General features: G+C 53.9%; 6 protein-coding genes across 6 annotated transcripts; 4 read left to right on the top strand and 2 right to left on the bottom strand.

Moving 5' to 3' along the window:
• Positions 1–847: 847 nt before the first annotated feature.
• Positions 848–1,883, bottom strand: K489DRAFT_197056 (uncharacterized protein). The gene is made up of 2 exons (XM_033599578.1): positions 1,259–1,883; positions 848–1,191 (listed from the first exon to the last, which is right to left on the bottom strand). The coding sequence occupies exons 1-2, from the start codon at positions 1,688–1,690 to the stop codon at positions 1,108–1,110; spliced, it is 516 nt and encodes a 171-aa protein (XP_033460519.1). The 5' UTR covers positions 1,691–1,883; the 3' UTR covers positions 848–1,107.
• An 863-nt stretch (positions 1,884–2,746) lies between these two features.
• Positions 2,747–3,758, top strand: K489DRAFT_379474 (uncharacterized protein). Its single transcript, XM_033604658.1, has 2 exons — positions 2,747–3,117; positions 3,195–3,758. The coding sequence occupies exons 1-2, from the start codon at positions 2,945–2,947 to the stop codon at positions 3,607–3,609; spliced, it is 588 nt and encodes a 195-aa protein (XP_033460518.1). The 5' UTR covers positions 2,747–2,944; the 3' UTR covers positions 3,610–3,758.
• A 901-nt stretch (positions 3,759–4,659) lies between these two features.
• On the top strand, positions 4,660–7,058 carry K489DRAFT_197016 (uncharacterized protein). Its single transcript, XM_033599576.1, has 2 exons — positions 4,660–4,773; positions 4,936–7,058. Exon 2 carries the CDS (start codon positions 4,971–4,973, stop codon positions 6,939–6,941), a length of 1,971 nt encoding a protein of 656 aa, XP_033460517.1. The 5' UTR covers positions 4,660–4,773; positions 4,936–4,970; the 3' UTR covers positions 6,942–7,058.
• Positions 7,059–7,563: 505 nt separating this feature from the next.
• K489DRAFT_197033 (uncharacterized protein) lies at positions 7,564–8,637 on the top strand. Its single transcript, XM_033599577.1, has one exon. It carries the CDS (start codon positions 7,762–7,764, stop codon positions 8,314–8,316), a length of 555 nt encoding a protein of 184 aa, XP_033460516.1. The 5' UTR covers positions 7,564–7,761; the 3' UTR covers positions 8,317–8,637.
• On the bottom strand, positions 8,579–9,912 carry K489DRAFT_197005 (uncharacterized protein). The gene has a single exon (XM_033599574.1). The coding sequence runs from the start codon at positions 9,693–9,695 to the stop codon at positions 8,841–8,843; it is 855 nt and encodes a 284-aa protein (XP_033460515.1). The 5' UTR covers positions 9,696–9,912; the 3' UTR covers positions 8,579–8,840.
• Positions 9,913–10,898, top strand: K489DRAFT_197006 (uncharacterized protein). Its single transcript, XM_033599575.1, has one exon. It carries the CDS (start codon positions 10,129–10,131, stop codon positions 10,714–10,716), a length of 588 nt encoding a protein of 195 aa, XP_033460514.1. The 5' UTR covers positions 9,913–10,128; the 3' UTR covers positions 10,717–10,898.
• The last annotated feature ends 375 nt before the right edge of the window (positions 10,899–11,273 follow it).

Raw genomic sequence — 11,273 nt, 5'->3', positions numbered from 1 at the left:
CATAGTCGAGCATAGATTACGGAAGTGGAGATGGAATGAAAGGTTCGCTGTTCCTTGCCCGTCTTAATAATTGTATCATGCACGTTGTTGCATACCCTTTTACTCGGAGAGCTGCTGAATATTCGTGCGGTCGAGATGTCCGGCTTGATTCATTTTTCTCTTTCCGGCACTTTGCGTTTTGGGATCAATGGACACGATAGATCAAGGCCGTGGCGCTCTACAGCAACCAGTAAGAGCTATGAAGACAGTGATCGTCATTCATAGGTTTCATCAGCGCTGCTTCGAGCCTGCGAAGACGGGTCTCGCTCTCCCATGATATCTCTCGTGGAGACCGTATACACCCTTACGAGACAGAGCCGCAGCTACGCAGTGTCAAAGTGGATCCAGTCAGTCAAAGGTATAAAATGGCGGACGAATGACAAGGGTTTTCCCACTGCACTATCGCAGCAGTTCATCGCGGTACGAACGCTTACCTCTCATGGTCTAGCGTACAGGCTTTCGACCACGACAGTGGACAGTACTTCATCGAGGATGCAGAAAGTGTCGTCAACTTTGACAGAAGCAGCGCAAAGGCCCGAGGCATCTTGAATGGAGCTGATGCGTGCATCAGCAATCGCGCGAATGGCTGTACATGACAGATCGCCTGGAGCTCAGAGCAATTGTCTCCAGAGTTGACCTCTACAGGCGTGTTCAGGAAACTAATCTCTCTCCGCGGAGACAGAGGCCTGGATGATGGGATTCAGGGTTGAGAGACTTGTCATGTTTTTTGGTTCCATCTCTAGGCGAAGGCAATTTCACCAGCCGCAGCATGTCTCTAGACACACAGGTCATCTGAATCTCCGAAATACTCCATCCAGTGCAAGATCATCCTACGTAGACTTCTATCGCATACCTCATACCTAGGTCACAGTCGTGTGATCGTTCTCCGGCATGCTCCTTACAGGGCCATCACCTGTTGGCACCATACATTTTTCTTCAGTATTTCTTGTACGAGAAACTCAATCATTGGTCAAAACACCGCACCGTTCGCACAAAGGAGGCGGGGCCTTCATCCGTTGCCACGATGAAGTTCTCGTGGAGTCCGAACGTTCGTGTGGTTTGCAAGTGCTACATGCATCTATCCTTTCCCACAAATCCCAGCAGCTCAACAGCATCTGATAAGCGTATCAACGCGTACTTGTACCGAAAACCCTGCAATTCAAGGGTCAGCTTGTTTATCTTCCTAAGTCCGACACGATCCATCGGGTGGAAAACATACGTCGCCGAAACGGGGATCCCTCATGGACGAGCGGCCATCGTAGCATCCATCAACGCATCTCTCGGCCTCAAGTACAAGCTCTCGACTGACCCAGCCCACGATTGGCCGCCGTGTCTTAACTTCGGAGCCGTTCTGGTCGATCTCATCGCTGTCCCAGGTCATAATCGGCATGACGAGGCCGAAGAAAACGATTTCGAATGAGACCAGCGACCATAGCCCTGCGATTAGTGGAGTGCCATAGTTCTCTGACGAACACCACGATGCTGCGAATGCGGTCGCGGGTATCAAGAGGAACTCCCAGACTATCGAGAAGCGTCGATAGTAGTAAACGTTCATTGGTTTACCTGGGTCATCGATCGCCAGACGTTCCCGTTGCCCAAAGCGAAGGTCCGGAGTGAGTTGCACAGTATTTCTTCCATTTTCTAACGCCATGGTAGTCTGTGCGTGACATGTGAGAGGTTCAGAGTCTGACCTGAGCCGATTGCGCTTCCAGGTACAATACTGGGGGTCCAACACTGTAGGAGACTTTGCCCGATATGTATGCGGGAATGACCAATCGTAAGCAACGTTATGCCTGGCACGTTATGGGAGGGCAAAGGGCCAAATCTCGTCGCAATCTACCCCCGAAAAATAAATACGTTATAACTCTGTGAATATTTATCCCAATAACATAGATACCCACCTAGGTAGGTAGTACGAGCGGACCTTATGTCTGCTCGTGTTCAACTCATGTTATCGACCTTCTGTTTGAAACCAGACCAAACCCTTGATCCCTGCGTAGTATTCGTTGCTCTGAACAATCCCCTCGAGTTACTTCTCTCACAGGAAGTTGACCCGTAACAATATATTTATCGAGCTATATAGCGTGGTAGGCAACATGCGTGCTTCGTGTAATCGCGTGTCACCAGGCCTGATTAGCTTGCCTCTTAAGGAGGACGAAGTTACATGGCTTCGTCACGCTGCATGTGTAGTAAAGTTGAAGCTCCACCTTTGACGACACCGTTGAACAACATGGGGACCAAGCGGCACGACAACCGATCAGAAACGCCTCAATTGAGCAGAAGCCTGGCCATCGGCGCTCAAGCGTGAAGCTTGTCTGTGCTTGTGGAGACTCGGCGCAGGACTAATGGGCCGAAGTGGTCGCGTCTACAACACGCTTCTCCTCCGTCCACCACGGTCTTTTCGTACACCGACTGTGTTTGATGAATGTATCTTCGACGGAATCTGCGTCCCCAGGCTCTGCTCATATTGTACACGAATTATAATAATTACATATTTTCGTGCGCAAAAGCTGCTACAATGCCTACATCTTGCCTCTACGATAGTGTGACAGCAGGTTTCATTGGGGATATAGATAGGGCACAAACTTTGATTATAGACCCGAGAGATGAAGGCACACGTCTGCGGCAAATCCTGCAGCGTGTCGCGTCTTATAATTCAAACGACGAGTACGTCACTCGTCCTCCGCACCTCTTTCAGTCACTACCTACCTACCTAGGTAGGCAGTGATAACCACAGCGGCACAGTAACGTAACCTTGCACTCATGAGAAGCAAAAGTGTGCTCTGCGCTCTTTTTCCTCCCTAGTCATGGAGCACGAGATGTTTATTCATCAAGCTGGACTGCCATCCTGACATCCTCTTCTACTCGTATCACAACAAACATACTACAGCAGCAAGGGGAAGCAATGTCTGCAGCCTCAGCCTATCAACAAGTCGTCGAGGACGGCTTCACCTCGTCTTATGATGCACCATCCCGAAACACGACCAATGGTACGGCGGGCTATCCTCACTACCAGTGTCGGACCACGGCCATACCAGTGATAGATACTCCGTCGCCGTACTGCGTCGTGCCAGGAGGGTGAGTAAGAGCCGCAGACACATGGAATTATCTGAAGTGCAAAATGGACTACGGCTTACACCTTTTTCCCCATCCAGGTCGCCGAGGATGGACCAGTGTTGCTCCGAATTGAGCAATGGGACTTCCACTCCCCAACTCAAACCGGACTGCTACGTGTGGTGCTCCGTGGATCTGGTTCATGTGCCCGGCGGGCAGGACCCGTTGCTACCTACCCTCAACGCCTTCTTTTCCTGTCTGACGGAGGGCAAGGGCACGTACTTTCCTCTGGCGTGCAACAATGGGACTGGCGGCGCATCGGTCCCGACAACGTCACACTCATCGACTGCGACTGCAACGACCACGACCACGACCTCCACAAGCACGACTGCTTCTCCCGCCGCGCCGACGACGACACGTCCATCTCAAGCCGGCTTGGGTGCTGTTCGGCGCGGCGGGGCTACCATCGCTGGGTTGTTTATTTTCCAGGCTGTCCTTGCCCATGTGGTGGCTTAGGCTAGCTGATGAATCCAATTTCGAATCAAAAGAGCATGTCCATAGTGGTGGTGAGATTTTGCCGGCGACTTGGCTGTTTCCAGAAACCATTGTAGACCTGAACAGGGAATAATTAAACTTCGATCTCAAATTCACCAAGTAATTCACCGTTGCGCGTCTTTGGTCTTCACAATAGATCATGTAGAAAGGTTCGTCTGGGCAGTGATGGGGTTTCGGGATGTGCTCTCCTGATCTGATAAATAATAATACCTAGGTACATTCGTTTCGATGAGAACCTTGAAATATGATGATAAGCCCATGGTCAACCCTAGGCAGGGGTAAGGGTTACGGTGGACGCCCGCATTCCAAGGTTGCTTGCGACTTGAAGCAACATTCTATTGATAGGTATATAGTCTTTCTAAATGGAGATGTCTTCTTGCCAGGTCATCGAAGCATTTGTTTCCCCAAGCATGTGAATAACAATTTGTCTGTGTACGACGCGGTTTTGCGAGCGAGCCGCAATGTTGTTATTAGACGGGCTGTATCGTGAATATCTCCTCGTCGGCGATGACGTCGACCTCCGAACGTGCAACCTTTGTGACGTCCACGGGTAGTACTCGCTTTGTTACAGCCCTGGAGTACAAGTACAGAGAACGAAAATCGAACTACGCGATTCGCGACAATCCAACTTTTGTGTCTCCCACGCCTCCCCACGCGGGCATGATAACAACAAGCATTTTGATACGCGCCTTTGCCGTTGAAACGCTCGTGTATTCCATGTGGCATGTCGGAGTTCAGAAAAGTCGATGATCGTTGCAGTCCCAACACGTGCAGTGTCGGGCGGGAGATAGGCGGCCGTACCGCGGTTCTTCTTTCCAGGATTCTCGCTGAGCCGCATGATGCTGCACATGTCCATGACATGCATGGGTGGGTAACCAACCATACACCGACCAGCTCGGAGGTAGTTCGCGCCTGACAGCCCTGCACAGATATCTCTTTGATGAGTCTTCACCCACCACCTTCTTCATGCATATCATATCCTGTCGATAACGCGATCAATGAGCTCTGGTGGCGCCGTGCCTGGAAGCTTTCACTGGGGAAGACATCACGGTCTTGTGCTCATTCGCCGACAATGGCCGATGCCGCTAGGAGTCGTCCACGGCGGCCCTTTTAGATGATAATCAAGTAGGTAAAATCCATAGCTGCACCTTTTCCTTGCTGTTACCAAAGAATGGAATAAAACTTCACTTCGCTTCTTCGGCAATCAATCTTCATTCTTCGTCGTCCAGCAATCTATCAAGCGCTCCTTCTGAAGCCATCTCTCCACCGGCTTGCGCTGCTGTCTAGCTCCACACACTGTTCGCATACCGAGACCATCGACCATGGTCCTTTCATCAAAGGTCCCGATCGTCGGTAATCTGAAATCCAAAGCTACCCTCGAGATCATCCCCGATACAAGGTTCATCACATTCCATGGCAGCGAGCATGAAGCCTCCTCGGTCAAGCTCACCGGCCGAGTGCGCTTGACCACACCCGAAGCGACCAGCATCCTGAGACCGAAGATCAGATTACAGGGCAAGAGGAAGATCCGATGGTACCAATCGAGCTCAGTGTCGCATAGCGCGATAGAAGACAAGCAGATCTTTTGGAACCAGGAACAAAAGCTGGGAGTGGAGACGGCACATAAGATCAATGCAGGCTCTATGGAGTGGGCCTTTGAATTCGAGCTGCCACCTTCGATGCCAGAGAGTGTAGAAGGCATGCGAGAGACATATATCGTGTACCACTTGCAGGCGAGCGTGTCTCGGCCGGGATGGAACGCGAAGGATATTGTCGCGCAGGAGCATGTACGACTTGTGCGCACACTGGGAGCGGCATCAATGGAGAGCACCCGATCTCGATCAAACGCGGATATCTGGGCCAACAAAGTCTCCTACAACATCTCAATACCGACGGATGCGGTGGTGTATGGTACATCGATAACGGCAGACGTTGAGCTCTCTCCATTGAAGAAGGGTCTCCGTTTCGGGAAGGTGCAGCTAAAATTACTTGAGACTGTCGTCAAAAGATTACACACCTCGGAGGTTCCTGACCTACGGACGGACAGATCGAAAATCGAGGAGCTGGAAGTAGCCAAAACCGAGCTTGAGTTTCCCGAAGATTGCAAAGTAACTTATGAAGATGAAACGTTGGAGGAACCAGTTCTCGCGGATGAGATGTACAGGTTCAAGGCTACACTACCACTGCCAAAATCACTCACACTCTGCCGACAGGATGTGGATCTCTTCCAACTCAATGTCACGCATCGCTTCAATTTACTTGTGAATATCCTCAATCCGGAAGGACACACCTCGCAATTGGTGTGCCGATTGCCAGTTAAGCTTTTCATCTCTCCAAACTTGCCGGTCGACGAGTCAAATCGTGTACAAGATTCTGGCAATCGTGCTTCAGATGAGGCCCTCAACAACGCGGAGATGACCGCGACTGCGCCACCACAGTATGGACGGCATTTTCTTGATCAGATTTATAGCGACATTAGCCTCAGTGGTTTCGTGAGCCGCGCAGCTAGTGGTCCCGCAACACCTGCTGGAATTGCGACACTGAGTAGACGCGGCTCACACGACAACATCGCCTCGTTCAACGTCATGACTGATGTCCATCACGGCAGTGCTGTGCCCCAGCTGCTGCATTCACGTCTTACCAGTCTACAAGAATCCGAGGGTGTCCAAAGTCAGCAATGGCCGCAAACAGGGACCAGTCCGCCGGATGGTACCTCGTCACACATAGCTGACCATACCACTCCACCATCCGCTGCATCCCTATTGCGGCAACCCTCCAGTCTCCAGATCCCCGCAACCAGCGGCACGACTTCGAGCAACTCCTCCTCACACCCCAACCCGTCACCTCCATCTGGCACGAACGGAATCGCCCCACATGCCGTCGAATCCGACTTTGACCTCGATCAGTTGGCCCGAATACCCTCTTACAACACCGCCCTCCGCACTCCAGGCGCAGTGACACCCCTATCAGAGTGTCCGCCGAGTTACATCATCGCCACAAGTCGACCTCCCAGCCCGCCCGTAAGCGCGACAACAGCCACAGCGACATCTTCACGGAACCCTTCTCCAGTCGATGGAACCGTCGGTCTTACGCCTCCTTCCGGCTTATCGTCCGAAGCAGCCACCAGACCACCCGCCTCGCGCTCCGCCTCTCCCCACTCCCACCCCCTCGGCCTCTCCGTACCAACCAGAACGTCTCCTCCCTCAGAAGCGAGCGGGAGCTCGACGGCGGAACCGAATAACCCTCACAGTCGACCTGCTCCCGCAGCGCGGATGTCGCGCGCGGGGATCTAGGCGCGCCTGCGCGGCGGCAGACGGCGATGAAGGAATCCACGGTTTTGTTTTTCTCGGCGGCCATTTCCATTCTGTGTGTGGATGAGGTATGGTGTGAACGATGCTTCGCTTAGGAAAATCCATTCAAGCGACTCGGAGGGTCGAGTTTTGCTCCCTTTGTTTAATGAGGTCACCTCTCTCTGTGTGTAATTGGGCCGGTGGAGTACGAGGTTATGCATTTCGGGGGAGTTGACGATGAGAGTCTTGGTTCATTTCCAAGAAGTTGGGCGTTATTATTCCTTTTTCTTCCCCTTAGACACTTACTGCCTCTTCGGCAGTGAAGATAATGGACACAAGACATGCCCGATGCATCCTATCGCTGCAAGAGTCCACAGAATGCTTTCGCGCGCGGGAGTTGATATCTGGACGTTGATCACAGACTGATGTCTTGCCTTTTTTTTCCCGCTTCTCTTCCCTCTGCTGAACGAGCAACCTTGGGATTCAATTCAATAATGACCATCTCCCGCCTCCCTTTGGTCCCATCCATTTCACCTGATCTTCGTCATGTCAACCTCGCCCAGTCTCGAATCCTCACGTCGCCGTAATTGCCCTGTCCGATTATCGCTTCCACTCCTTTTCTCTTAGACAGCACAGGCGGTGGCGCCGCGAAGTCCTCGTCAAACGGACAGTCGGTCCGACGCAGATACGGTGGATGAATTAGCGGGATGTGTCTGAGAGAGAGAGAGAGAGAGAGAATTGTTCGACGGTCCAACAGACACGAGCGGCGCACGGCCGGGAAACCTCCGTGCACGCGCCGGTCGCACGCGGTGGTGATGACCACATGTTCCTCCGCAGGCGCAGGCGTGCTTTCCATTCCATTCCATCCCGTACGCGTTTTGGGGAAGAAATTCCCTCCAGACGGTTCCTTTTCCCTCCATCAGACGTCGTGCGGCAGAATGGACGGCGGTCAACGTCCGGTGTGGACTTGGTTGGTTTTGGGGGAGGGGGGAAGGATCTTCGCAATATGGATGCCTGCATCGATGGCATCGCACTGGGATTCGTGGCGTCTTTCAAACTCAGAGCCAGCCTGGGGTGCAGGCAGACGAGATCCCGCATGCAGCAGAGGGGCGTTCGGAAGCGCGGACGGGCGGCGGCGTTCATGCGGCAGGCAAGGCAGCCCTATGGATTGGGTGAGGCTCGATGGGGCAGCAGGCCGTCCGAGCATAGGGCTCCTACGGTGATGACTAGGGAAGGGAAGCAGGAAGGACAAGGGTGTCATGCTCAGACCACCCGTTGCAAGGCCCGATGCCTATGTGTCAAGGCGAGGCAAGGCACCAAGATTGTGAGGGTGGGACAGAGAAAGGTAGAGAGAGTGAGATCGGGAGTGGAAGGATGAAGGATAAAGCGAAACTGACCAGCGCAGCTGAGTCGGATCGGATTGTCAATTCGTTCAATGGTAGTAATAATAATCGCCAGCTAGCTAGCTAAGAAGCAGAAGCGACTTCTTCGTAAAGGGTATCATGATCCTGATAAACGTCCTCCCATAAGAACATGCCATCAAGGCACTGCTCGTTGCCCAGACAGAAAAGAGACACCAAGGTCTCGATGATTAGAAGATGAAGGAAGCAAAATGCTAAAGCAAAGGCTCTCAAGCCGATTCCTCCGACTTGATTAGAGCGGGGGGCGACGAGGCAGGTGGTATAACAACAGCGACAACAAACAAACAGACAAACAAACGCCCGTGGATCATAGCGGTGAAATCCGATATGCCAATGCAGTGAAACAGGTCAACGCCGATAGGAAAACGCCTCGGCTTGTTTTTCCCGTCCCGTTCGTAGAAATCCGATGTCATGACTCATACATTCGTCCCAGAAATAGAAAAGAGGTCATCGTTTGAAGACGGATCCAGACACTTCGCACTCACGCGTAGTAAGTGGAGTATCGGTCCTGTCGCGCCGGGATGGTGAGGCGCGACGAGCCGCGGCCTTGCTCGTACACGGTGTGGCGTAACGAGGGCTCGTGCAACTCGGTGCGGTACCGCGGGCGCGAGGGCGAGGGCGATAATGACGCCGGTGCGGGGGACTGGACGGCGCCGCTGTTGCCGACGAGGATGTGCTGCTGCTGTGACGACGTCGCTGGCGAGTAGCCCGAGTAGTCGACGGTGTCGTCGGGGAAGAGCGCTGCACGCGGGTATCGGTGGTAGGTCCGCCGGGTGGTGTAGCGGGGCGAAGACGACGCGGCGGGCTCGATGATGACGTTGTCCCGGGGTGGGGAGTATGAGCGGTGGGACGAGGCGCGGTCGTCCATGACGGGCGTCAAGGGCGGAGTGAGCGGTGCGTATGAGTGGTGGATGCGGACGGTCGGTTGCAGGCTGAAGCCTTGCGAAACCGCCTTGAGCAGGTTGCGGGCGGCGCGGTAGTTGGACTTGAGCTCCAGGCGGACGGCGTCGAGGCCGAGCGCGCGGGTGCTGTAAATTTCGTGCTTGTGGTAGACGGCATGCTGGGTCAAGGCGTGGGCGAGCGGGCGACCGGTCTCGCAGACGGCGTGGTGTCGGGAGGTGTCATTGAAGTTGCCGCATGCCTTGTTGCATTTCCGTGCGTGTGCCTCCCAGTGGAATACCGCCCATCGCTCATCGGCGTCGAGGTTGCGGGTGAGGTCGTCGGAGCCCACGGCAAATCGGACCTCTTTCGGCGGAGTGATCGGGCGGGCAGGGCCGTAGCCAGCCGGGCGGACCTCGACAATGCGAGCCGCGACGCGGCGCGGAGAAGTGGTCATGGTGAAGTCGGGCGCGACGACGGGGTCGCTGACTAAGCGGTGGGCCGGCGGTGGAATATAGTATGCGTATCGTTGGTGGTGGTAGTAGGGCTGCTGTGGGGACGACGTTGGGCTGGCGGGTTCCAACCAAGACCAGGTTGGACTGGACAGCGGCAGTGGTGGTTGTAGTAGTGGTGGTGGTGGTGGTGGTAGTTGTTGAGTGGTCGAACCAAGCCTTGGGCAGCGAGGCTAGATGATCGTTGCTTGTAGGTAGCAACGAATAGAGGCAGTTGTTGTGGATTGGAATTGCAATGATTGGAATGGTGAAAGGAAAAGGTTCAAGAGGTTGGGCAGAGGCAGAGATATATCTAAAGCCGGGCAGTGCAGAGGGAAGGGAGAAGAGAAGTGTGTGTGAGTGAGTGTGTGTAGGAGTCGGAGGAGGAATAAGTCATCAATGGGCAATGGGTGGACGAGTGTGTGTGTGTGTGGTGTATGGGGAAAAGAAGCTGGGGGAGGGCCGTGGGAACAGAAGGGCAGAGAGGGTAGAGAGGGCAGAGGGCAGAGGGCAGGGCGCCTGAGGACGACGCGTACGTACCTGGTAGCAGTCAACCAACACCCATTCACTCCAGTACTATACTATGGTGTATACTGTACACTCTTGACCACACACACACACACACACACTTCCTCACTTAATAACAACACTATGCCCATTGATGCTAGATTCCGGCCATACATACCTGCCGCCTGCACACCTGTCATCCTACCTAACATCTCCCTCGAAGCAAAAAAGAACAGCCAGAGAAATCGCAAGGTGGCAGCGTATAGGCAGGCAGAGGGCAGGCAGAAACGGGCGCTAGGCAGAAACACGCCCCGGACAATCCTCCTACATCACACTGGACTGAAGTGCACTATACATAAGAGGGCCCTATACACACACACGTACGTCTCCGCTACTTTCAGACGAATGTCTTTCCCTACAGCGCTACGCTCGACAAGCGGAGGAGCCAAGAAACGTAGATGTGCATGTGTCTGTCTGTGAGCGGCGTCCATTTGCGTGTGTGGTGGGCGTGTGTGTGTTTCGGGTGTGGTTGAACGGGGCAGGTATCAGTCTTGCCCATGTGCACCGGAAATCCGTAACAGCTAGGCCTCTCAATTCTAGCCTTCCCTTCCCGATCGGCCTACAGCCTACAGCGAAATGCGCCCCTACAACATCTACCGACGTGCCCACGCGCACACACGCACGAGGCGAAACGCCAGTTGAGACCGAGACGACGTAAGAGGGAGGCAGCGACTTGAGAGGCGCGGACGTTCTACCCTTGCTCTCCCACAAGCGCTACAGGGGAGTCGGCGCCCCGATTACGAAACCTCAACAATTCTCTGTTCTGGCTTTCTCTCTCACTGTATGTCATAAGGCTTGTCCTGGTGGTGCTTGTCCTGGTGGTGATGACGGTGGTGGTGGTGCTGTTGGGAGCGCTGCTGGCTGCAATGTCCAAGAGGTCGACGCTAGCAAGCCGCCCTTAACGGGTTCGACAGTAGAAAAAGAGTCCTCTCACACACACCTCTGCGGCTGTACTGCAAGCACAGACTCCCTCATCC

This window comes from Dissoconium aciculare, assembly GCF_010015565.1.
Source record: "Dissoconium aciculare CBS 342.82 unplaced genomic scaffold K489scaffold_5, whole genome shotgun sequence".
NCBI lineage: Eukaryota > Fungi > Ascomycota > Dothideomycetes > Mycosphaerellales > Dissoconiaceae > Dissoconium > Dissoconium aciculare.
This window is presented reverse-complemented; position numbering and strand designations above follow the sequence as displayed.

Bases quoted from the DNA above. Each gene is read 5' to 3' on its own strand.
- K489DRAFT_197056 (XM_033599578.1), bottom strand. From the start codon at position 1,690: ATGGCGTTAGAAAATGGAAGAAATACTGTGCAACTCACTCCGGACCTT. The intron at 1,192-1,258 runs GTATGTTTTCCA...CTTGAATTGCAG, and splicing joins GGGATCCCCGTTTCGGCGAC to GGTTTTCGGTACAAGTACGC.
- K489DRAFT_379474 (XM_033604658.1), top strand. From the start codon at position 2,945: ATGTCTGCAGCCTCAGCCTATCAACAAGTCGTCGAGGACGGCTTCACC. The intron at 3,118-3,194 runs GTGAGTAAGAGC...TTCCCCATCCAG, and splicing joins TACTGCGTCGTGCCAGGAGG to GTCGCCGAGGATGGACCAGT.
- K489DRAFT_197016 (XM_033599576.1), top strand. From the start codon at position 4,971: ATGGTCCTTTCATCAAAGGTCCCGATCGTCGGTAATCTGAAATCCAAA.
- K489DRAFT_197033 (XM_033599577.1), top strand. From the start codon at position 7,762: ATGTTCCTCCGCAGGCGCAGGCGTGCTTTCCATTCCATTCCATCCCGT.
- K489DRAFT_197005 (XM_033599574.1), bottom strand. From the start codon at position 9,695: ATGACCACTTCTCCGCGCCGCGTCGCGGCTCGCATTGTCGAGGTCCGC.
- K489DRAFT_197006 (XM_033599575.1), top strand. From the start codon at position 10,129: ATGGGCAATGGGTGGACGAGTGTGTGTGTGTGTGGTGTATGGGGAAAA.